General features: G+C 41.0%; 2 protein-coding genes across 9 annotated transcripts in view; one reads left to right on the forward strand and one right to left on the reverse strand.

Moving 5' to 3' along the window:
* The window catches only part of WDR3 (WD repeat domain 3), a 32,547-nt gene extending 24,198 nt beyond the window's left edge, over positions 1 to 8,349 (reverse strand). The window contains exons 1-5 of one of the 3 annotated variants that reach the window (XM_039242755.1): positions 8,292 to 8,349; positions 6,786 to 6,860; positions 4,621 to 4,822; positions 3,224 to 3,433; positions 769 to 887 (exon numbers count right to left, since the gene is read on the reverse strand). In XM_039242755.1, coding sequence (XP_039098686.1) covers positions 769 to 887; positions 3,224 to 3,433; positions 4,621 to 4,791 — 500 coding nt within the window. In that variant the 5' untranslated portion in view covers positions 4,792 to 4,822; positions 6,786 to 6,860; positions 8,292 to 8,349. Of the gene's footprint in view, positions 1 to 768; positions 888 to 3,223; positions 3,434 to 4,620; positions 4,823 to 6,785; positions 6,861 to 8,214 lie in introns of all 3 variants that reach the window. The other 2 variants (XM_039242756.1, XM_039242754.1) reach the window with 2 other exon arrangements.
* A 71-nt stretch (positions 8,350 to 8,420) lies between these two features.
* GDAP2 (ganglioside induced differentiation associated protein 2) overlaps positions 8,421 to 25,658 on the forward strand; it is a 64,404-nt gene continuing 47,166 nt past the window's right edge. For 2 of the 6 annotated variants that reach the window (XM_039242747.1, XM_039242753.1), the window contains exons 1-3: positions 8,421 to 8,622; positions 16,368 to 16,610; positions 17,784 to 17,923. In XM_039242747.1, the coding sequence (XP_039098678.1) occupies positions 16,435 to 16,610; positions 17,784 to 17,923 (316 nt within the window). In that variant the 5' untranslated portion in view covers positions 8,421 to 8,622; positions 16,368 to 16,434. Of the gene's footprint in view, positions 8,623 to 8,743; positions 8,916 to 8,991; positions 9,189 to 9,230; positions 9,291 to 9,397; positions 9,567 to 16,367; positions 16,611 to 17,783; positions 17,924 to 25,658 lie in introns of those variants that run through there. The other 4 variants (XM_039242748.1, XM_039242749.1, XM_039242751.1 and 1 more) reach the window with 4 other exon arrangements.

Genomic DNA, 25,658 nt, shown 5'->3' on the forward strand with positions numbered 1-25,658 from the left:
CACCCAATTCAAATCTGTTGTTCAAGGGTCACCTGTTCGCTGAGCTACAATGTGTATATTCTAGTAGAACCTTAGTCATTCTCTCACAGAACCTGTGTTATCTAACAAGACGCACCAATGTGCCATCCCGCAGGAACTAACCCACCAATGGTATGGTGTTCAGTGCTCCTTCACAGCTGCTTGAGTCATTACTAAAGTTCTAGCTACTGCTGGCAAACCTTAGGATCCCAAACTTTCCTGGGTGGCCAGTCCTTAGGACCAATATTTATTATCCAAGGTTGAGCCATGTGAAATGGCACTTGTCATGTTTGATCTACACAAATGGAAACTTCAAATGGTTCAACTAATAGATGATCTGAAGGGATCCGTAGAGTACGTCTGTTCTCCAAAGGCCAGCGGCAAATCGAGCACTTGGTATTTACATCTGCCCACTGCCCCACATTCTGCTTTCCTGACTTTCTAGGGATCCAGAAAGCAGACAGCTCAGTCTATAGAGGGCATGTCAAAGGTTAAGGAACATGGAAAAGCTAACACCAGGGGGCAATAATGACAAATCAGTAAAGGGACTTAAAAAATGCTAGAAACTAGCTTCTCTGACACCACTGGGGAGAAGAAGGAAGGACAGAGGAATGCAGAGGGCAAAAGGGGAAGCTAGCACATGAGTCTGAGGAAGAGAAATGAGGAAGGAATGAGGCAAATTTCCTCTGTGAAACCCGCTCTGATGCATTCACCTAGAAAAGAACTAGAAAGGAACTGTTATTTCTTTACCTAGTAACCAGCAGATTCTTTTCTCGTAGAAACAAGGCTTGTGTGACAGCATCCTTGTGCCCCTTGAGACGGTAGAGGCCACTCTCATTGATCACATCCCACACGATAGTATCTGTGTCCTACAGGGATCAGATAACACAGAAGAATTCTCTTTACCACATCAGGCCTTGACAAACAATAGGACGTAATATTTTTATTACAAAGGTGATATAGTTCCTTGTAGAAAATCTGGAAAAGCATACAGAAAAGTACAGAGGGAATAAATACCAGTTAATTCCATCATCCAGATGTAACCACACAGGTATGTTGTTGTTTTAAACTGTTCCAATCCAACATCCAGGTTATTTTTAGAAAACTAGGGTCATGCTATTGGTCACATTTTATAAACCCTCCCCCATTTTCACTGAAAATATTTCCATTTTTCCACATCCCTCCAGACTATTCTCATTTTCAATGATCATATAATAATCAATCATAGGAATGTACCATAATCCATTTAAAATTTTTCTGTTTTAACCATTTAGTTAGCTCCCAAACTTCTGCTCTTATAAATATATGAAAATGAACATTCTTACACAAAAATCTTTGTATATACCTCAGATCAGAATAAACACTAGAAGGGAAATTCTTGGGTTAAATGGTGTTTTTCTATTTTTAAATGGTATTTTCTATTTTTAAAGTTTGCAATTCATCGTGACAAGGTGATCTCTTTAAACTGCACCAATCTGTAGGTGCATGAGGGATATGAAGGACAAGGCCAGTGTTCCCGTACCTTTGGTTCTGGATATTATTAGTTTCTCAAAAACCACTGCCAACTCCGCAAGTTAAAAATGCTGCCTCAGCATTTATCGGGTTGGCATTTCTGAATACTCACAAGCAATTCTGTACATGCTCTATGGTGATTACTGGCTGTCTGTACCTCTCTTGAACTGCTAAGGCATGGCTTTCATCTTCTTCAAGGGCTTACTATTGGCTTGTTTGTAAGTTGTTATGAGATGAATGTTATTAACCCTCCCTATACTGAAAATATTAAATATGTCTTCTTTTTCAATGTCCTTTAACTTTTTTTCCAGTTTCATTGAGAAATAACAGTCATACATCACTGTATAAACTTGAGATGCACGTACAGGATGACAACAGGTTGGGCTAACACCCATCTCCTCATACAAATTCAACAAAAAGAAATGAAAAGGAAAAAAAATTCTTCCCTGTGAGAACTCAGAATTTACCCTCAATAAGTTAATTTTTTTTAATGTTCAAATGCTTTAAATCTAAATATTGAAAAATCAATTTATAATTTCTTTCTTGAAAAAATTTTTAAATGTTTATTTTTGAGAGAGAGAGACAGAGCACAAGCAAGGGAGGGGCAGAGAGGGAGACACAGACTCCAAAGCAGGCTCCAGGCTCTGAGCTGTCAGCACAGAGTCCGATGTGGGCCTTGAACTCATGAACCATGAGATCATGATCTGAGCTAAAGTCGGATGCTTAATGAACTGAGCCACCCAAGCGCCCCTGTAATTTCTTCCTTGACTGACATACTTAAAGCCCTCTTCTACTTTAGTATCAGACAAAAACGTACTTATCTTCTAGTTTACTTAAAATATCACTCTTCACTATTTAAGTTTCTAATCTGTGACTCATTTTGCATATGGCGTAAAGCTTTAATTTAAAACTTCCCCCTATATACCGAGCCAACTGCCTGTAAGTAATTCATCATTTTTATACGCACCAGAAACATTATCTTTAAAATACACTAATTAGAAACATGAAACTGGATTTGAGTCTGGGATTCCCACTTGGCTTCAATAATCTCCCTATTTTTGTATTGATGCCAGATTAACACATTTTAAATTATGACTTCATAATGCATTTAATATTTGATCACGTTCTTAAAAATAAAAACTGGAGAGATATTTATTGAAATTGCGTTGACTATATAAGCTAACTAGAAAACACTAGCATCTTTGTCTTCCCATTCAAGAACATGGTTTGTATCTCTATTCAAGTTTCTGTTACATTCTTCAGTAGGGTTTCATAGTGTTCTTCTGTTATTTAACATACTGTTGTAAATGCAGTCTTTTACACTGTTATCTTCTAAACTGATGACTACAGGTTTTATTGAACTTAATGGCAAAGAATGACCATTGTGTCTCTCCTTAAGCCATCTGTTTTTCCCCTAGTGTGCTGTTTTAAGAAGCGCTTACACAATGATGTTATATAATTATTATCAGGGGCACCTGCATCTAGTTCCTATATTTAACAGGCTTTTATCAGTGAAGGTGACAGGAAACAAAACGAACCTCCCAATTCATACTCATCCTTCTCCCTCTATTTCCACCGTCTACACTGTTTTTGTACCCTGAAAACCCACTGTTTCACCCAACAGTTTTTGTGAACAACCAGCCTTACAGTCCTTTATTAGATCAAAATCTGGACACCGGATTCAAAGTCTCACCTTGGAGCCAGACGCCAGCCTGCCCCCAAGCTGATCATACTTCAGAGAAGTGATGGCTGCTTTGTGTCCATTGAAGGTCACATTTCCTTCCCCGCTCAGGAGACTGAAGATTCGGATAGACCCATCCTCATAACCAACAGCTAAGTGTAGCCCATCTGGGGAGGGACACAAGCAAGTGACTTCTTGTTTAAGCCCCTGAAGGATGAGGATCTGCAATTGTAAGAATCATAAACAATGTACAGGAGTTAAGCACGTCATCAAAGGTGAAGTGTGGGAATAATCAGGGACAATAAAACTAAGGGCACTGGTAATTCCAGATCACTCTTAAGAATAACAATGAAATTCTACAATTGATCTCCAGCTTTTTAATACAGGAATTACTATTTGTACTGGGCAATGAAACACTCAAGAAACGGTAAAATTATTTTCTCCAAAGCTCTACATTAGCATAATAATGTGCAAAAATTTCCCAAGCAATAAATTCCTAAATCCTTATCCTGTATTAACACCAAATGATTTTCCATATAGGGTTATAAATACATCCTTGCTTTAACTGAGCCCCACCTTAAAAGAAGTCAATCTGTGTGGCACTAGAGTGCCCAGAGTGCCAAGAAACTCTGGGCAGTAACAAATATTAAAGTATTGACCTCTAGGGAGTCATTGTAAGTGGGCAAGTTCAAAATGCCTGAATTTGGTTTGCCAGAAGTGGTAGATTTGGGGAACTCAGTCACACACACAAAGTATCAAAACCTAGTCTGACAACCTTGGGCCTCACGTGTACAGGTGAGAAAGATTCGGTCAACATAGCTGAGTAACAGTCCTTTTAAATGACTAAGAATTTGCTGGCCCTGGTAGCCTAATGGATAAGGCATTGGCCTCCTTAAATGACTAAGATTTCTTTTTTAAGTTTATCCATTTTTGAGAGACAGAGAGAGACAGATAGACAGACACACACACACACACACACTGAATCCAAAGCAGGCTCCAGGCTTTCAGCACAGAGCCTGACATGGGGCTTGAACCCACAAACTGTGAGATCATGAGCTAAGCTGAAGTCAGATGCTGAACCGACTGAGCCACCCAGGTGCCTCTAAATGACTAAGATTTTATAACTGGTTGTGAGGGCAAGTAGAAGAACTTAAAAAATAAAGAACTGATAGAGAAAACCAAATACTTACCTGGAAATACCACAAATAGATACCTAAGAGATTAACTCCTATCTGGCATGGTTTTCAGAGTTTAGTGCAGAAGAACATCATAGAACCTGATACTTGGCTACCTAGACCCAAAGAAGAAAGACTTCCCTTCTGGGGGCACACACAGGCAAAAATCTCCCACTTCTGCCTCCCCATCCTCATATCCTAGAAGTCAGTTATCAACCTTGATTTCCGGCTTACCTTCTCTCCTTTCCTTAAGTCCCAGATGAACACATGTTCACAGGCTGGTACGGCCACGTAGCGTCCTTTTTCACCGCGAAGCGTCACGAAGACAATATTACCTTTTTGGCTGCCAATGAGGCCGAAGACTGCACTGGCGACATAGCGTAGGTACTGCTTCGTGAGCCCCATGTTGTGACGTCTGGGACCACCAGCAAGGCAGCTGTGCACGCAAACCAAGGAAACTCAGTTCATTGGGTGCCTGGCTTCTGTGAGGCTAGCAGACACCAAGCTGTTTATCATGTGGTTAAAGCATGTTAAGTTGTGGCTTCCTCACCTTCATTAACTCTGAATAAATCATTCACATAAATACATGGACATCTTCATTTTTTATTCGATGCTGACTCACACGTAAGCCCTCTTTCCTCAAATTTCAGATTGGTAACCTCATTGTGCCCACGCCACAAATAACTGACATATGGCATCTAGACAGCTCAATCATTCACTTCTGTTCATTCAACGCCATCAAAGTTTTCATACTGAGATGGACAGAGTCTGAAGACATTTACAGTAAACCATTACTATAATCCTACTACCTAGAGAAGCACTATTTTAAATAGAGATATGGTGTTGAGTAACATAAAATCCTTGACTTCATGGGACATTATCTTCTAGCATAGCGGTTCTCAAACTCGAGTACATATCTGAATCATGTGAGAGCTTATGAAAACAGACTGCTGAGAACCACGTTCACCTTACCTCCCAGTGCCTACTTCTTCTTTTTTTTTTTTTTTTAATGTTTTATTATTTATTTTTGAGGCAGAGAGAGAGAGAGAAAACACACACATGCGAGCATGAGCAGGGGAGGGGCAGAGAGAGGAGACACAGAATCCAAAGCAGGCTCCAGGCTCTGAGCTGTCAGCACAGAACCCAATGCAGGGCCCAAACCCAGGGACCCTGAGATCATGACCTGAGCCTAAGTCAGACACTTACTGAACCACCCAGGTGCCCCACCCAGTGCCTGTTTCTGAATCAGGAGGTCTGAGGTGGGACCCAAGATTTTTCTAAGAAGTTTCCAAGGGATGTTGTGGTTTTTCTGGTTCCTTACTTGGAGAACTACTCTCCTAGAATGTGTAGATCCTCCCTTGATTTCCAAATCAGGTCAGCTACTTCCACTTGGCATAGAACAAGGATACAGCAACATGGCACATTAGTTTTTAAAGATGCCTTAGTTCTCATATGAAATCAAATTCACCTAAAACACTGATTATTGATAAAAGATACGAGTGAAGGAGATAAGTCAAGCTTCTCCGGTCTTGATACGGGAAGAGTGAAAACTGCCTCAAACACCTATGCATCTTAAAAAACACAATACAAAACAGAAATTACACCCCTTGGGGCATCTGAGTGGCTCTATCAGTTAAGCATCTGACTTCAGCTCAGGTCATGATCTCATGGTTCGTGGGTTTGAGCCCCATGTCAGGCTCTGTGTTGACAGCTAGGAGCCTGGAGCCTGTTTCAGATTCTTTGTCTCTCTCTCTCTCTCTCTCTGTCTCTCTCTCCTGAAAATAAACACAAAATTTTTTACTTAAATTTTTCTAATGTTTACGTATTTTGATGGAGAGAGAGAGTGAGCAGGGGAGGGGCAGAGAGAGGGAGACACAGAATCCAAAGCAGGCTCCAGGCTCTGAGTTATCAGCACAGAGCCTGACGCGGGGCTCAAACTCATGAACAGTGACATTGTGACCTGAGCCAAAGTCCGATGCTTAACCAACTGAGCCACTCAGGCGCCCCAGCTGTAGTCAGTTTTTCACATACTCTAGTAAGTGTCCTACCATCAAAGAGGTTTGACCAAAGAGAGTCCTAAATGGAAGTTACGGGGGCCGTGAGGACAGCTTTCTAAGTCATTCGGGCTGGGACACATTATTTCAGCTTTTAGTTTCCCATTTTTATAAAACAGATGGAAGACTCAGAAGAACCAGAGCCCAAGAAAAGCAGAGGGTCTTCCCCTGGGACACAGGACACACCTGAGCCAGAGGATGGTGCCCCGGAGACAAATGAAATTTTTAATTAAAATATTAAAAAAAAAATTACACCTCTTCTTTGGGAGCTGGCTTTGTTGTTGGTTTCTACGTTTGGTTTAACTCTACAGATCCTGTTTCTGATTACACTCCGTTTTCACCTACCTTAACAGAAAAATAATCGTCAGCTGTTTAATATTTTCTTTTAGTAATCACTTCAGTGGCCTCATTCTTCATCACCTAAGATGAACAAAAGCCAGTTAAAAATCAAGAAAAGAATATTAACAATGTGATAATGCTGTTGCCCAGGCCATTTGATCAGTTCTTCCCCAATTCCCCTTATTCCTCCAGCCCCTTAACTAGAATTGTTACTGTTGGTATTCTTGGGTCCTCTGTGAATTCCTTCCACAGGATTTTCCTTGGAAATTTCATGTAGGATGCCAAGGCCCAGGGACATCTGCATGTGTATTTCCAGCCCTGTCCTTAAACGTGAATATAAATGACAGAGTTCCAGAAACTTATGAAATACTCCCATTCAAACACCTTGCAGCATCCCCTCGGACATGTGTTAAGACTGAACCCACCTTGCTTCCTGAATCCCTCATTTTTTCCCCCTTTTTCTAAGACACACAACCCTCCCAGCCATTCAGACTCAAACCCTTGACGCAACCTTTGCCTCATTAATAAAAAATATTGTAATAGCATCTAAGACTTAAAGAGCAATCACAAATGGTGATATGTTAAATGTGTACACCTGAGTAAACATATGTAGTTGTTTAATGACAAATAGCAGTTGAGTTAATTAAAAACGGTGGAGCTACGTAGAGCACTTAGAAAGCCGTCTAAAATATTGTAGATATACCTACAGAAAAAGTCTTCACAATAACCTTACAAAGTCGCTACTATTCTTACCCCATTTTACAGACAAGGAAACTAAGCAAAGGGCTGTAAGATACTTTCTGTTCCAGCTCTTTGCCACTGGGTTCCTGTCGGGTTAGTTGGTTTCCTTCCTTGTCCTACCACCTTGCTTTCTTCACATTGTTCTTCCCTAGAATAACGTGCATTGTCCATCTCTACCTACTTTTTTTTAAGCCAGTGTTCTCCTCTGAGCCCCACTTCCTTCGAGGCTAGACCAATTCTCGCAGCTTTTTCTATTGCCTCAATATTTAAACTATCTTCCATACACTTTAGCACTGGCCGTTCGTGTCTCACGTGCACAGTTCTCTAGGCCTTTGGAGGTCACGACCTAATCTCCCTCCGCGCCCCTACAATCCCTGTTTCCAGGTATAGCTGGAAACGGACCCCCGCTCCCCCAAACATACGTTGCTGCTATGATGCACTGAAGGGTTGGGGCGTTGTGACAGATCTGTCGAACGTCCCCAAACCGGGTCTTCAGTCAGGACAGACTGAGGGGGATCCGCGCTCTGACCATGCTGCCTGAGCATCCTACGGAGAGCCGCGGGACGCGCGGCACCTGCATAGTGTGGGCGCCGGCCCCGGGAGACTGCAGGTGGCCTTCGGGTACGGCGGTAGGTTCGCAACCGCTCAGGCTCCCCCCCACCCGAGCGACCGGCCGCAAATGCCCCCGCCTCACCTGGAGTTGGTGCCCCGAAGGCCTCAGCCGGGACCGCGAGGAGAGAGTTTGAACGCCGGGGCCCTACTTGCCCTCACCTCGGCCTCCACGAGGATCCCGGCCTACTGGATCCGCCCACAGCACCCACCCCTTCCGGGTCCGCTCCGAGACCCACTTCCGCCCGGCATTCCTTTTGCCTTCGAGGAGGAAATGACGTAGGGCCGGGCTGTGGTTGGCTGGGGCTGGCCGGTAGCGGAAGCCAGCGTTCGCCACTCAAAGCTCTTCCAGCTGGTCACTCCAGCCTCCTGGGACTTTGCCTCGCCTGACCGCCGAGCTCGTGGCCAGGGGTGTCTGGGGATGCCGCTCGGCCGCTTTCTGCGTGGCGCTTAACCGGCCCTGCTGCCGCCCGGATGGGACCGCCGGGGTGCGGTGAGAGGCGGGACCTAGAGCCGGGCCGGGGCGGGACGGCTGGGCGGAGCGGGCCGGGGGCGCGGCGGGAGGCGGGAGGCCTCGGCCGGGGCCGGGGGTGCGGACGGAGTGGGTTAGGGCTGTGCGCTCTCTGGGAGAATGGGTGTGCCACTTCTTCCCCAGCGGATGGTCGGGCTCTTCTGGCCCGCAGCGCTGTCGGGGACCACTTATCGGCGAGAAGACAGGGTAGGCAGACCTGGGCACCAGGGCCAGTGGTGCTGTAGTCCCCGGGGAGGCACGCGCCCTGGGTGCAGGTGAGATAGGGCGGCTGGGACCCCTGCCCGTTACAGCCCCACTGTCAAGTGTATGTTGCCGCGCGTGTGGACAAACGTTCCACAAACCCGGAGCAGGTCGAGTCGGGGCTGGATAGGCGCTAAGTCCAGGATGCTGAGTTGTTTGGATCCCCGCAGTCCCTGGAGTGACATTGGTCTGGCTTTGTGTTTCCGCTCCCTGACCGCGTGAGGGGGAAGTGACCAGGGCTGACTCCTCCTTGCGTGGTAATTGAGGTTTAGGTGCTTTGTCACCAGGTGAGGATTTGCCTGTCTTGCTGCTCTGTCCGCTTCTGTTCCTGGGCTGCATAGAAATGTTCAGAAAGGAGCTCTGATGGGTGTGGTTGTGGAAAATGAAAGGTAACATACAGCTCTACAATGGAAATAAGCCTTTGCCTTTGCTTATTTAACAAGGTATCTGCAGTCAACCCAGAAATGGGACATTTATCCAGATTATCTGATTATCTACAGACGTTTCCGGAGTTCTTAACACCTGTGCGGCTAGTCTTCTATATTCAAGAAAATTGAGATAGCGATTGAGGCTATAGATGTATTACTGTAGGTGTTTTGAAACAAGGTTACTGTGGGTTGGACGAATGAGAAAGGAGGAAATTGTGGCAACAGACTATTATTTCGGTAAGTTTCTTGGGGAAAGGAGCAGTCAGGTGGGTGTGTATGGTTAAATCTATAGGTGATGTGCATTTTATAATTAGAGAAAATGTGTGCCTCAGTAGAAAACTGCATAATCTAGACTCTATGTAGAAAGCTATTCCAAGAAATCTACAACTCTGTAAACTCTAGGTAACTAATGTCAATAGTAAATAATTTTTGTCCATAGACATGTAGATTCTGTTCTCAGAGATTCAGTGCAAGTTGCCTTCCTGTACGTTCATTTCAATATTCCCAATCAATATGTTCAATTTTGGGATTCCTTTCAGTCTGCCACCTGTCTGGTTTGCTTTTGAGTTAAATAAAATGGTGGACACATATTCATTTTATATTTGAATGAGTCATGATTTTACTTAAAATTTCTCTTAATATGGGAAGGGACACTCACATATGGAAAAAATAATTTTAATAAGAGTTGGTGTAAGAGCAACTGTGATTGAGTGCCACGATAATGCATTTTATAAAATTCTCATACAGTATTTGAAGAATATAACTTCTCATTTAAGTTTCACATTGCTCAATTTGTATTAATTGTATTAATACTAATTAAGACAGTAAAGTTCTTTTTATTTTTGAAAAAGTTTTTAATGTTCATTTATTTTTGAGAGAGAAAGAGAGCACGCCCACATGTGGGGAAGGGCAGAGAGGGAGACACAGAAACTGAAGCAGGTTCCAGGCTCCGAGCTGTCAGTACAGATCCCAATGCAGGGCTCAAACTCATAAACTGTGATATCATGGTCTTAGCCAAAGTCAAACGCTTAAACCGACTATGTCATCCAAGTGCCCCTAAGTAAATAAAATTCTTTTTAATATGAAGTTGGTACTATGAACTCACCATTGGAACATGTGCTTTGGGTGTTTTTGAATGACCATGTTAAACTTGAGGTGGGCCATTGATACCACTTAGAAATATTTGTCACACTGTATTTATTGTTGACATGTCTTATTGCCTTTGGTAGTTTTTCCACCTAAGTTACTTTAAAATAAAGTTATTCTTTCTATTCACAGAGAATAATTCTTAAATATGATAGATTTGGTGTTGGGATGGAGGTAGTATACGCAAATATCTAATGTGCCCTGAAGTTTTAAATCCTGAAATACGAGGCGTGAGGAATGGTAAACTTGTCATTTACCTCACTGTGTTTGCACAGTGAAAAGAGAGGTGGTGAATGGAGGTCAAAAGCATGGACCAGCTCTCTATGTACTTTTATCCAGGCCTCCCTAAACGATGTGAGCATTTTGAGGAATAAGCAAACAGATTTGAAGTTCTTGTTTTTCTCTTTTCAATGATACCATTTTCATTTTATCCAGACCAAAACCAGGTTATCTTGAGACAGTTATCCAGGCTCCCTTGCCTGATCCTGCCTACTTTTGAACAATAAAAATATAATCTCTCTACCCAATCCAGTTATTACATGTAAAACATTAGAGCACTTCTTAAACTGAAAGACTGCAAATCTGTTTAAAAACAAATGAGGACTTAACAAATAAAACAAGTGGTTTTTTCTCATTATGCATTTGAATTATAAAGGATTCATCATTCATGATGATATTGAAGATAACCTGAAGATAGTATGGCTAAGGAAATAGATATGATCCATTCTGGAATCTTCTGTTTGTCCCAATGTAGGCTTTTTGATCCTGGGACATAGGTGTCTTGCGTCAGGAGCCTTTGTACTAAGGTTTAGTGTTTACTTATGAACCTGTGCAAAGTACAGAACTGATGAACTGATATTCACTGGAAAGTTATGCTCCTCCTTAACGTTAACCAAAATTTGGCTTTAGCTACAGATTGCTGTAGCCTTTCCCTCCTCCCTCACCTGAGCACGCTGTGCTCTGCCATTGGGATTCTTAATCAGAGTCTGGGAACCTTCTTACGTTTATTTGCAAATCTATGCTTGTATGAGCTCATGTACTCCTATTGTGGATGATGAAAAGGCTTTCATCTTTTTTATGTGATTCTCAAAGGGGTTTGTGACCCAAAGAATGTTAAGAACCGATATTCCTTAAGTATCAAGGATCAAATTCTCCTGCCTAGCTTGGCTTTGCTGCCCCGTTTGCTTTATTGCCAAGATGTGTGTGTTGAAAAAAGGCAAGATTTAAATCTCTTTTTGGTGAGAAATATCAATTTCTGCTTAGCGATGCAGGTGAAAAAGAGTTTATCCTTTGTTAAATGCCGTGACACTTTTTATATAACGCCATTGAACTTTGAGAGCTCTGAAGCATATTTGTTACTCATTTAGCCCCCAATATCTTAAGGGTAATAATGACTTTTAAGATCTGGGAAGAAGGTCTAACAAATTATATGGACAAGATGTGATTGGAGATTTAAGCCAACCACCCAACAGTGTACTGTCAAAGAAGATAATAGAGTTTCAAGGAAAGAATGATCAATAGTTAGTGCAACTAAAATTTGATTAGTCCTTGGATTTAATATTTGGGCAGTCATCGTTAGACCTTGAAAGAGCAATTTAGCATTGTTACCAGAGGTGCCAACAAAACTCTAGTAGGTTGAATAAATGGAAGAAAAAGAAATAGAGCTCCAAAACTGATTGTGCTTGTGAAGTTAGGTGGTAGAATGAGGCATTTAGTTGGTATCTGAAGAAGAAATGGGGTAGGACTTTTTTTTTTTTTTTAAGACTAGGAGGACAGAGGGGAAGGAGAGATCAGCTATTGTGAAGGGAGAGTTATTACCTTTTCTCTTAGAGGAGAGCTGGGAAAGTAGAATAAAATGTGTTATTTGAAGGCAGTTGGGTAGGCTTAAAAGTGCAGCTCCCAGATTTATCCTTCCCTCTGTAAAACTGGTCTACTTTTGGTCTCAACGGTCACTTCCCAGAAGAGACATTCTCTCCAATCTGAATTAGCTTTCCACCTTGTTCTTCTTTACAGAACACTTCTCACAGATTTTAATTATGTAGTATATTTATTTCTGTGATTATCTGTTTGTGTGACTTCTGTGAGTCTTCCTCTTCCAGTAGAATATCAGCATCTAACAATGCATAAGTAGTTGAATGCCTGGGACATGGTAGGCAAATAAGCATCTGTTATCTTATAATTACCATGGGCCAGGAATTCAGAATTCAGTAGCAGCTTAGCTGTGTGATTTCTAGTTCATGAGCGTTTCTCATGAGGTTGCAGTCAGGATGTCAGCTGGGGCTGAAGTCATTTGAAGCCCAATGGAGGCTGGAAAATCCAAGGGGGTTCCTTCACCTGCCTGGGCATCAATGCTGGTTGTTGGCAGGCACTCTCAGGTACTTCCCATGGGGCCTTATCATGGACTTCTTGAGTGTCCCTCATCATGGGAGCTAACTTCCCCAGAGCAGGCACTCCAGGAGAGAGCGCAATACCTTTTATGACTCATCCTTTGAAGGATACTGTCATTTCTGCAATATCCTATTGGTTGGTTATATGCGCCAGCCCTATTCATTATAGGAGGCAGCTGTACAGGGACATTGATATCAGGAAGACATCTTGGAGGATGTCTACCGCAGATGGTATGTGGTGTAGCATCAAGTCACCCAAGGTTTATTAAAACAGTTTCCTTATATTTCCTAACAGTGTTAATGGAGGGCCTGTCTGACCTTAGAAAACATGCATTTGTCTTGGCAGCAGACAGGATACTGACTGTTTTTTGTTTTCTAATAGCATAAGAGTAGAATTAGAGAAGACAGATGTTGGGTTGATCTAGGTTTTACAAAGGCAGACATTGAGATAAATAAGTGTATCTTTTTTAAAAATTAATGTTTATTTGCTTTTGAAAGAGAGAATGAGACTGGGGGAGGGATAGAGAGAAAGGGAGACAGAGAGTCCAAAACTGGCTCCAGGCTCTGAGCTGTCAGCACAGAGCCTGACATGGGGCTCAAACCCACAGACCACAAGACCATGACCTGAGCTGAAGTCAGACACTTACCCGACTGAGCCACCCAGGCGCCCCAGTAAGTGTAACTTAATTCAGCAGTTTGCTGGGTTTATTTGGTACTGCCTTTGACAACAAGTGTTTTGGTCTTTGCCACACATGGAGCCATAACTTTATCTCAGCAGTGGTGCAGGTGACTTTCACATTAGCTCTGAGAAAGTTGTAACAGGTAACTTTCATCATACCCTGCTTTGTGCCAGATTATACCATTTAATCCTCACAATAAACCTGTAAGTGGATTACTGTTACTTTTGAAATAAGGAAACCCTGGCTTGCAGTTAAGAATGACCCAGCTGTCTGTCCTAGACCTAACCTCAGGCCTGCTGATAACAGAGCCCAAGCTCTTACATTGTACCACCTGCCTCTCCCTCACAGTGTAATTGCACGTGGAAGTATTTACCTTAAAACATTGAAGAAGCCAGATTCCGGATTGTACATACATTATGATTTCTCCTATTATAGACAAAGATAGGAACTACATAAAAATTGGAGAGTTTTTCCCATTACTTTTCCCCCCCAAATGTTTTATAAGTGGATATTAGAGTTATAAAAGTTATTTTAAAGAAGTAATTTTGTTTTGAAAGCTGGCATTTGGGTTTGCAAAATGAACACTAACTCTGTGTTCAGTGGACTTTTTTATATTTCAGTTAAGTTTTGGCATGAGTCATTGTCCTCAGAAATCTGTGAATAATTTTTTTTAAAGTTTGAATTTCTGCAAAGTGCCATTCCATGGAGCTTTCAGGCAGTTCAGCTGTGGAAAATAAATTCTCTATTTGTCTTCTCTTCAGCTTGTCTGGCTCAGGTTTGCATACTTGTTAACAGATCCCGTGGTTGCCTCCAGTTTCAAAGGCCAATTGGATGGATTAAACACCAACTTCTGATAAAATTAGGTTCTTTATTTCAAAATAATTTCAAAGGAGTATTTTGTATCAAATAAGGATAATCTTCTTACATAGTTTTATCATGGTATAATCCATAAGGCCTTTCTGAAATTGTTACATAAATGCTCACACCTCCTGCGCCACAGTGCTGGCACAGAGTTAACATATTGTGTCTGATCCATGGTTCGTTCCACTTAGCAGCTCACATTTCTCAGCAAGAAACACCAAGAAATTAGATGAAGAAAGGCGTGTTTGTTCTCCTCTAACAACAGACGTTAAGGGTCACACAGAACACTTCTCTAACAAGTTCCCACCCCAGCTTTCATTCCCTGATCATCTACCTGCTCCGCGTTAACAGTGACCTCCAACTTACCAGACGCACTAATCAGTTCTCGGTCCTGTTACTCGGCATTTCAGTAGCATTCACCCTAGCTGATCCTTCTCAGGTACTCCTTAACACACTTTCTTCACTTGGCTTGTGGGCGACCATACTTTGCTGGTGTTCCTCCCTGTGCTGTTAATCCTCTTTATCTTTTTTTTTTTTTTTTTTTACTTGTTCTCTTTCCAACCTGTAAGCTTTGCCTTAGGATCTCTTTTTCCATCTGTATGGTCTCTTTTGCTCATCATGTTCAATTCTCATAACCTTAAATACCACCCACACGCTGAGTCTCCGAGATTTATATCTGTAGCCCAACTTTTCCTCTGAGCTCTAGCCTCTTACAGCCAATTGCATGTCTGACACCAATACTTGACCATATGAGGAGCAGCTCAAACCTAACACATGCAAAAACGACCTTGATTATCACTCCCCTGCACACGCTACTCCAGCCTTCCTCTTCTCCGTAAATAGTGTTAGCATATACTCAGTTGCTCAAGCAAGAAATCTAGGAATTACCTTTGATTCCTTCTTTTCCCTCATCCTTCACATTCATTTACCAAGTCTTGTTGACTCTACCTTCAAAATACATTCCAAATCCAATCATTTCTCACCACCTTCGTCATTATCTCACCTAGATCCCTGCAGCCATTTTCTACTGGTCTCCAGTTTTACTCTCATCCCCACTCGATTTCATGGTAGCTAGAGTAATCTTACCAAGTGTTATTTATGTTAAGTCATTACCTCTATCAAGATCCTCTAACAGCTTCCCCTCTTATTTACAATAAGACCAAACCTTCTCATCAGGGCTTACAAACTGCATCATCCAGTCTTTCCATCTGTCACCAACCTCAGTCACCTACCACTCCTTACCTGCTTACAACAGTTGTCTGGCTTCTTGGCAAATTGGATATCCTCTACTCGTGCTAAATTTCCCATGGCCTCTCTGTTGTACTTCATATCGTGTGTCTTCCTATCACCCTCTTCTAATTTCTCCATTTCTGTACAACTGTCTTCCTACCACATGAGTGTCTCATGCCATATCTTGTAAATTGTCCAGTCCTGTTAATCCCTCCTCTGTAAACTGCCTCTCAAATCCATGCCTTCTCCATTTGATTCTCTACCAAGTTCAAACTTTTATACTTGATTGCAGGAACCTCCCTGCTTTTTATTTTGTCTTACTCGGCTATCATTGAGTCAAAGATCTCCATAATATCATTCCACTGAATTCTTTAAACTGTCCCTTGTATTTATATCTCTTGCAGCACCTAGCACCCTCCCCCCACCCCCAACAGCAGACACTCAGTGAATGTTGAATGAATTGTCCTGTGTTTCTAGAAAGCAGAACCGGTGGGTCATGTGATTGTTTTAATGACTATAATTCTTTGAAAAGAAGTTGTGCTTAAATAATCCCCCTTTCTTCTTCTTTAGAGAAACTATAGCGGTTCTTTGTTGTATATTGCTTTTTATGGAGTGTTTAAGCAACTAATCACACAATGTACTCTTAGAGCATTTCACAGTAGAGATTTGTTTCTTGATCTAATAGAAGTAAAGTAGTATGTATGCTTCTATTAAAACAGTTCTTTTCTTTTAAGCTAAAGTCTCCAGTGAATATTGAATTGCTGAGAAATTTGGGGAGAGACCGGCTGAAGTTCCCATTCCATGGATCCCTTGGGTGCACCTTCCCAGTTTGTGGATGTGGACACACTACCAAGCTGGGGCGACTCATGTGAAGATGAATTAAATACTTGCGATACTGCAGCTGAAACACTGCAGGAAGATACTGTTAGATCACCTTTTCCTTATAATAAGGACATCAGTGCGAAAGTGATTCTTTGGTAATTCTTTGACTAAATCATATCATACGATGCATACTCTTATAATTTCTTCTAAATGATTTTTTTCTCATTGTTTCTTCTGAACTCTTTTATTCTCATAATTTCTTCTAAACTTTTTTGGGAGCCCTAGCACTGTTAATGTGTTACTTTGAATATACTTACACAGTTTTATTGAGGTATAATTGACCTACAATAAACTGCATATTTTTAAAGTGTACAGTTTGGTGCACTTTGACGTGTGTGTAGCCATGAGCCTGCTCGCCCACTCTGATCGCCACAGCCCAGTTAATGTATTTATCACTCCCAAAAGTATCTTTTAATTTGCGTTTTCCAAAGTTTTATGCAAATGGAATCACATACTCTTTTTCCATCTGGCCACCTTCGTTCAGCATTTGGAAGTTCATTTATGTTGTTGCATCTTTTAGTAGTTGTACCTTTCTTTTTTAAAAAAGCTTTATTGAGATGTAATTCACATATATAGTTTAGCAGTTTAAATTGTGTAAGTCATTGGTTTTTAGTGTATTCACAAAGTTGTATAACCGTTACCACAGTCAATTTTGGAACATTTTCATCACTCCGAAGTCCTATACCCATTAGCAGTCATTCCCTGTTTCCCCACCTCTTAGCTGCAGCCAGTCACTAATCTACTTTCTCTGTATAGATTTATATACTGGGGGACATTTCATGTAAATGGAGTCAGTCGTGACTTAGTATAACGATTTAAAGATTCATCCATGTTGTAGTGGAGATCAGTACTTCATTCCTTTCTATGGCCAAACAATATTCCATTGTATGGCTATACCTGTGCCTTTTATCAGTTCATCACTTGATAGACATTTGGGTTGTTTCCACTTTTTGGCCATTATGAATAATGCTGCTGTGGTAAACTTTGGAAACCAACGTAAGCATACAATGAAAGCGCCGTGGAAGAAGCAAAGAACATGATGGGGCTGTGGTTTGCAGCTTCGTAGCATTTGCATTGAAGGTCTGTCTGAGATGCCAGATTAGACTTCCTGAGTCTAGAACTACTTTCTACTATTGCTTAAACTTGTGAGCTAGCAAAACCAGCGTTGTGAAGGGGGTAAGGATAGAATGTTTTGAAATAGTTAGCAGTTAGCTTTCTTATCTCCCTCTTTCCCACACTTGTTCTTTATTTGTTTATCCTTTCCTCAGGAAAGGAGATGTGGCATTACTGAACTGCACAGCCATTGTGAATACCAGCAATGAAAGTCTTACAGATAAGAACCCTGTGTCAGAGAGTATCTTCATGCTCGCAGGACCTGATTTGAAGGAGGACCTCCAGAAACTTAAGGGTGAGTGAATTTTCCTGGGTCTGTTATTGTTAGGAAACATGTTTGATATTTAAAGATGTTTAGTATTTAGTAAGAATACTAAGTAGATGTAGCTGTTTTTTGTTGTTTAAACTACATAAAAACCGCTTAAGAAAATCCCACGTTGTGTTAGAAACTGAACACTGAGACTATACTCTCAGTAAAACTCCCTGGTCCTGTTCTCGAATGTAAAAAATGACAGTCACTGTAGCCAGTTAAATCTTTGCTAGCATTTTCTTGGCTATATATTTTCTTGCACAACTAAGCCTTGTGAAACTATCCTTTCTCTAAACTGAAAATTTCTATCATCATTTGATATTGATAGAAAATTTATCCTCTACATCGTGGAGAGCAAATGTTACACTTTGGAAGTGAAGTTGACTTATTGATAAAACCAAAACACACTGTAAGAACAAATATATTCTTGATTAATTTTGCACCTGCTCCTTTTTTTTTTTTTTTTTTTTTTAAGCAGAACATTCTTTTGGGAATATTTCATTAGAAATGAAGACTGGAAAGAGTTCTGTTAGTTCAGAATCTTGTTTACCTTGTTAGCATTCATTTTCTTAAATTACCAACCTGGTGAACCAAGTTACTATTATTTGAGCCCAAATAGAATATTATGAAATTCAATCAGCCCATTTTATCAAAAGTATTTATGAAATACAGCATTGTTTCTTAAAATGTAAATAACAAATCTCACCTGTATAAAAACCTTGATTTCTTTGACCTCTACCATTTAACAGTGAAAACTGGTTTCTAACCTAATAAGGATATTAGAATTTGAAAAGGAATACTTAATAATGTTGATTCCATGAAGAAGAGGATAGAGGGAGAAGAATTACATTATCTGATGAAGAAACTGAACTATATGATAGCTGAAGGAGGAAAAAATGCCCTCAATTAAACTGAAAACATGATACTGTGAAGAACATTTAGAAATTAGAAAATATGGTAGAGATACTAGATAATACTGACAAGTTCTTTGATAAAGGTAATAGAGAAGCTGGTCTTGAAAAATTCCTTATGGCGTGTGTGTGTCTGTGTGTGTGTGTGTATTCTCACACCTTAGAGCTAGACTTAAGGGTAAGAGAAAGGAAGTAATCAAATTTAATGTAAGCATACAAATGAAACCTCAGTATTTAACAGCAAGTGCTTGAGAGTCTCCAAGCAGGAGTTTATATTGTAACTCTGCCCTTCATGGACTGTGTAATGTAAAACCAATGACTTCACTTGAGTTTCCTTCTCTCTGAGGTGAGGCATGGTGATAGTAGCTCTACCTCAGCTCCTGACACATGACAAGAGCTCAGCGAGTATTTGGGGATGGAAACAATATCATGAAAAGTGAATGAAATAATACACATTAAGTTCTAAGCACATTCTAAGTGTTGAGTGTTACTGCTGGTGTTAGCTGCAGCCCTCATTTGTTCGATGAGTCGCTGCGGACCTGAGGAAAGATGATTAATGATGCCTTGCAGGCTGGGTACTTAATCCTCTCCCCTTTTTACATTTTCAGTAACAGCTTCATAACTGATTACAAAGCATGACTCCCCCGATTTGTAGATGATAGAAAGCCGAGAGGAGTTAATAGGAGATGTTGGGTGACCAAAGAATTTTAAATATTCTGAGCCAACTGGAACTGTGAGCCAAAAAATGAAAACATTGACTGGGTGAATATAAAAGTCTTGCACTAAGTTTAAAACCTTAATTATCCAAATTCAGGACGGGAAAGCCCTGTTTGACAATCCTTACTGTGTAAGAGAGCATTTGCTATCAGTTAAGCGGCATCATCATTCTCTCCCATTTTCCATGCAGGAAACTTTAGGGTTAACCCTTTCTCCTCACTGTCCCCGTGTGAGGGCTCTCATCAAGCCATAGATCTGTCTTGAGTCTCTTTATCACTACCGCCCCCACCCTGGCCTGTCTTCCCACCATCCCCTGACTGGACGCGACTGAAGCTTCCCCTGCCATTGGTCTCCCTACATCCATTCTTCTTTACCTAAATCTGTTTTCCACATACAGTAAGCATTTGCTTTTTAAATTGTGAATCCCTTCTTACTGCTTCCCAGCTTTGCACCGTGTAGCGGCCTCCCGTTACACTTAAAATGCAAGCTCCTCAAGCTAGTGTCTGAGGCCTTGCCAGATCTCAGGCCCTTGCCTCCTGGCTCCTTCCGTGTTCTCTCATCCCTCTCTTACCATGCTTGAACCAAACCAATCGTTTAGCTCCTGTTCACTTTGACATGTACTTTGCTTTTTCAGTTCTTAATTCTCCTTAAGTCTTTGCTTATATCTCTTCCTCGTATTTACTTCAGAATTCACCAGTCTCCCCATGGTATATGTTCTCAGCATACTTCTCTTTTGTGTTCTTCTCACAGCTGTAATTTCATAAATTGTTTACACGGTGACGGGTTCACATTAAACTTGGAACTCCCTGAGGACAGGAACTGTATGATTAGTGGTCTCCGTGTGCCCTGTACCAGGGCATCCTTTAAGGAGCAGATGAAAGACTGCAAATTCCCTGGGATTTTAATTAACTAGACTCAGCAGTGATAATGTCTAATTTTTTTTTTTTTAAATACTAACAGTATGAGACTATATCACTAGAAGTATAATGTCTTAGAGGGGGATAACTTGTTAACAGCTTAAGATAGACTGGTGTATCTCTAAGATGTTCTACGGAAGCCTCCTGGTATTCATGAAGGAGAAAACCTCTAATAGATCCACTGAAGAGAACAGAATTAAAGCATACCAGTAAGAAGAATAAGTCACAAGATGGCAATAGTAATTCCTTACCCAGCAGCAATTCCTTTAAGCATCAAGGGACTAAGATCTCCAATCAAAAGACACAGGGTGGTTGGTGGACAAAAAAACAAGATCCAGCAATATAGTGTCTACAAGAGACTCATTGCAGCTTTAATGACACACACAGGCTGAAAGTGAAGGTAAAAGATAGTCTGTGCAAATGGAAACCAAAAGAGAGCAGGAGGGGCTGTACTCCTGCCAGAGAAAATAGACTTCCAATCAGAATTGGTCACAAGAGACTGAAAAGGTCACTATATGATGAAAAGGGGTCAGTTCATCAGAGGGATGTAGCGGTTGTAAGTATGCATGCACCCAACATAGAAGCACTTAAGTGCTTAAGGCAAATATTAATAGACCTGAATGGAGAAACAGGAGTATAGTGATAGTCGGAGACCACAGTACACCACTTTCAACCCTGGATAGATCATCCAGACAAAATTAGCAAGCCCACAGCAGGCCTGAATTACACTATGGGCCCAATGAACGTGATAGGCTTATGCAGAACATTCCATCTAGCAGCACCAGAATGCACTTTTTTCTCAGGCACACATAGAACATTCTCCACTATAGAGCTTACCTATTTCCATGTGTAGAAGGAGGAGGAAAATACTCTCTCCTGCAGTCAGGGTCATGGTGTAGTTTTGCTACTTAAATGTTCTTTTCCTTGGGACTTACATGTGCAGGTTTGCTAGGATGGGAGTGCACGCACTGCATTTTTTTTTTTTTACTGTTCTGTTAGGAATAGGACCCTTTGCTTTACGCGTGAAGCCACCTTTTGTGTTTCTTACTGTGGGTGTTAGGATTTAGAGAGAAGCAAGTGAAGTTGAAAAGTCCTGACTCATCTTTAATACTCAGATATTCAGATTCTCGTTGTAGCAATCCTCCTTAGCCAGAGGGGTAAAAGACATGCTGGGCCGAGTTACGGCTAGAGTGAACTTGAACTTAGTCAGTAAACTTGTATATGTTTTGCAGGAATTAAAAATACCTTCAGGAGTGTGTTTTAACTGTTCATAATGATGTCAGGATTTAGGCTTTGGATTAGAAGAAATCTGGGCTAGAAAGAACAAGTAGAAGGTTAGGAACAGTGGCTTATCGGCATGAGTCTAGTCTCCAGAGCTCTGAGGTTTAGGTCACAATTTTTCAGGGAAAGGTGGGATTCCCAAAACCAAAGTATCCTGAGCACTTAAAATCCTTTTCTGTTTCTAAAGTCTGTCTTCAGAGATCTTCAGGACTGATTCTGCAAACTGACTGCCCAAATGCATATTTGCTTACTTGCTTTATTTTTTTATATATATAATTTCTTTCAAATAATTGCTTTCCAGTTATAGAAGCAGTAAATGTAAATTGTAGAAAGTATATGCACACAAGCTACAAAATAAATAAAAATTAAACATTTTAAGCACACAGAGATCACCAGCACTAGTACTATAGAGCATAATTCTTCTGGATCTTCATGTGATGTGGGTATATGCATACATTCTTAAATATTTTATTACCAAAAAAAAAATAGTTGTGTGTATACAGTACATATCATAAGATAATTGCACACATACTGTTCTGCAGGCTGCTTGCTTCAGCAAATGAATTCCACCTTTTGGCTTCAGAAATTAGTTCATCTAACACCCAAACCATAGTTTTAAATTTCCAGTTGACCCAGAAACACCCTTTGCAGCTAGTTTACCCAAAGCAATATCCAGTCCAGAGTCACACATTATATCTAATGTCATACCTTTAGAGAATTTTTTTACGTCTAACTCAGTTCCCTTCTTATGACGTGTTGAGTGAAGTAGGCCAACAAGTCTTCCAAGACGGCCCACCTTCTGGATTTATCTGATTACCTAGAGGTGCCATTTGGCCTATCGCTATCTCCCTTGTATTTCTATAACCTGAAAGTTGTATCTAATTGAATCAGGTTTGGCTAAAGGATTTCCTAGGTGATATTGTACTATGTACTTAGTGTATCATATTGGGAGATGTAACAATTCTGATTGACCCATTAGTGGACCATCACTGACACTAAGATGGCTCTCTGACTTAGAGTGATGACAGCTTGATTCTTCCATTTGTACAGTTGTTTTGCCCTTTGTAGTCAATATGGGGTTATTTAAGTTCTGTGAATGCCCAGGACTGTCATACATTCACAGTGCTTTTTAGCAACAATTAATAGTTCTTGTCTGAGTCAGTCATTTCATTAAGATGGTGAAGTTGTAGGGGCGCCTGGGTGGCTCAGTTGGTTGAATGTCTGACTTCAGGTCGTGATCTCATGATTTGTGGGTTCAAGCCCCACATTGGCCTTGCTGCTGTCAGCCTATCAACATGGAGCCTGCTTCGGATCCTCTGTTGCTCCCCGCGCCCCTCTCTCTCTCTGCCCCTTCCCCACTTGTGCTCTCTCAAAACAAAACAAAACAAAACGATTGTGAAGTTGTGTTTTTCTAAAACCTGTCAATATATCCATGGTTCCTAGCTGACATTCCTCTAAAGTAGAGCCTTTCCCCAATAACTGACCTGTGGTTACTCTGAATTTTAGTTTCTATTACAGGGCAGCATAAATTCTTAATTCTTTTAATTACCGTTTTGCAAGCTAAGAATTGGTTTGATAGCTGCCTCAGATGGTGCCAAATGATGTTTTGCCCCTTTCTCTGTTTTGAGTATCTGTGCTTATGGCTTTTCATTGATCAATGTATATGTGGTTTTAAAAGCCAAAGGATCTTACATTGAAATGTATAAAGGAAAGCAACTGTTCTTTGCCTTTCCCTTCTCTTCCTTTAGGGGCATGTACTTTCAAGTCTTTAACTTCCTTAGTTTATTTACCTTCTCTTTGCAAATAACATGCTATAACTATTGTATTGATGTTTTTCATTATCTGTTGACTTCCTGTTGTGGAAATTAAAGATTAAACGCTTATTCATCCACTCCCTTCTTTTAACTATACAAAAAATAGTCACATTTTCTTTCCCCTTCACCCCCATCTCCAATTGGTCTGTCAAATTTTTATTAAATCAACATTCAGCATTAACATTGTGACTGTATAAATATTCCTCACTGCTTATTACGAAACAGATTTGAACTTTTTTTGTATAGCTATTTTCCTCTGAGTTGATTTGACTTTTATTTAATCTTCTAACTTATCACTGATTCAATCTCAAACTTTTAAATACAACTATAGACCTCTCAATAAAGTCAAAAACTTCTGGTTATCTTTCAACTCAATTTTTGTTTCGATAAGGTCTCTCCTGAAATCCACCATCCTCTTTCGTCTCTAGATTGTTCTCTATGCCTGCTGTATAGGTCTTATCCTGGGAAGTCCTTTTTTCTATTTAGTGAGCCCTCCCATTTTCTGATCTCTCCTACCTTTCTCTTCTTGGATGTACTCCTTCATTTTTGTGAATAAATCCACCAGGAGATTTCAGAGAAGGATGGATGGGGCAAGATTACTGAGACCTTCCACCTTCATACTTAATTGGAAGTTCGGTTGAAAATGAAATTCTAAGTTAGTAATCATTTTTCCAGGTTTTGAAGGCACTGCTCCGTTTTCTATTTTTATTATTGCTCTTGAAAAATCAGAGGCTATTCTTTGTGTGCTAATGTATTTTTCTCTAAACACTTTATGATCTCATCTTATTTCTGGTATTCTCAGTTTCATAGTTTCCACCTTGATTAGCTTGGATATCCTGTGGACTAGAAACCCTTATCTCTCAGTTCTGGAAAATTTGTTTCTTTCCTAACTTCCCTCCCTCTGTATTCTCTGTTCTCTCTTTGAAGAAAGTCTTTTGGATTTTTTATGTCCTTGTTTAATCCTCCAATTTTCACATCTTATTTTCTAGCTTTTTATTTTCTGGAAGCTTTCCTTAACTTTAGCTTTAGTGTATCTCTTGAGCTTTTCATTCTTGCTATCACATTTTTCACTTGGCTGTAACAGTTACAGAAACCGTTTTTTCCCGTGTTCTCTGAATAGTTCTTTTTTTTTTTTTTTTTTTTAATATTCTGGTTTTGTTTCTGAGGTACTGTATCTCCTCTTATCTGTCTGACAGTAGTCATGCTGGTGTTGGGAGTTGGATTCTCTCTTTTGAGCATTGTTTTGACCCTCCCCTTTGGTCAAAGGCTTCACTCACTTCCTGGAGATCCTTGAGTGGCAGCTGTACGTACGAGGGAGGAACTGAGAAGGTGAAGGGAAGCTTTGTATGCACGGGCAAGAGTTACTGCTTGGCAGGTCTAGCCGCAGATGACGAGTGGGAGGAGCCCTTGGTTGTGTTGGGGAACCTTAGTGGTCACAATCTGTGAGTCCTTTGGTTTGGGCCTCTCGGTTTCCTGGAAGGGGTGTAAGCGTGGGCATCTGTGTTTTAGATGCCAGTTAGGAGCGTAGAGTATAACAGTGTCCCTAAATCCCCTCTTCTCAGCTGTGCCTGGGGTCGTGCGGTCCAGAAACTCTCTGGTTCAGCGACTCCAGAGAGTGAACGTTCTGCTGCTATGGTGGTAAAGAAATCACCCCCTTGCCGTGCTGGCCGGGGAAGGTGTTGGTGCAGACTTGACTGTCTTTATGCAAACTTAACTCAGCCTCCTCTGCCAGGTCCCACTTTACATCATAGCCTTTAGAAGTACATACGCCTCCAGGTCTTGAGCCTCCCTAGTGTTCTGTAGGGAGAATGGTAGGCCATGCACGTGTGCACTCTGCGTGTATTCACTAATTTAATCCTATGAAGCGAGCACCGGTAGCCTTCCCACTAAATTGGACATTGAGGCCTGGAGAGGCCAGGCTACTGCCCAGGCAGCACAGCAGGAAAGCGTTAGACTCTGGATTTGACTCAAAGCAGTCTGGCTTGAATCCAGCACTGCCCTTCTGGACGGCCAGCTTGCTTCCTGTTGGTGACCTCTTTTCTGTGAGCAGCTCGCTTTCTCTGCTTGCAGAATCTGTTAT

The sequence above is a fragment of the Hyaena hyaena genome, unplaced genomic scaffold, assembly GCF_003009895.1.
Source record: "Hyaena hyaena isolate Hyena2069 unplaced genomic scaffold, ASM300989v1 scaffold_217, whole genome shotgun sequence".
In the NCBI taxonomy this organism is placed as follows: domain Eukaryota; kingdom Metazoa; phylum Chordata; class Mammalia; order Carnivora; family Hyaenidae; genus Hyaena; species Hyaena hyaena.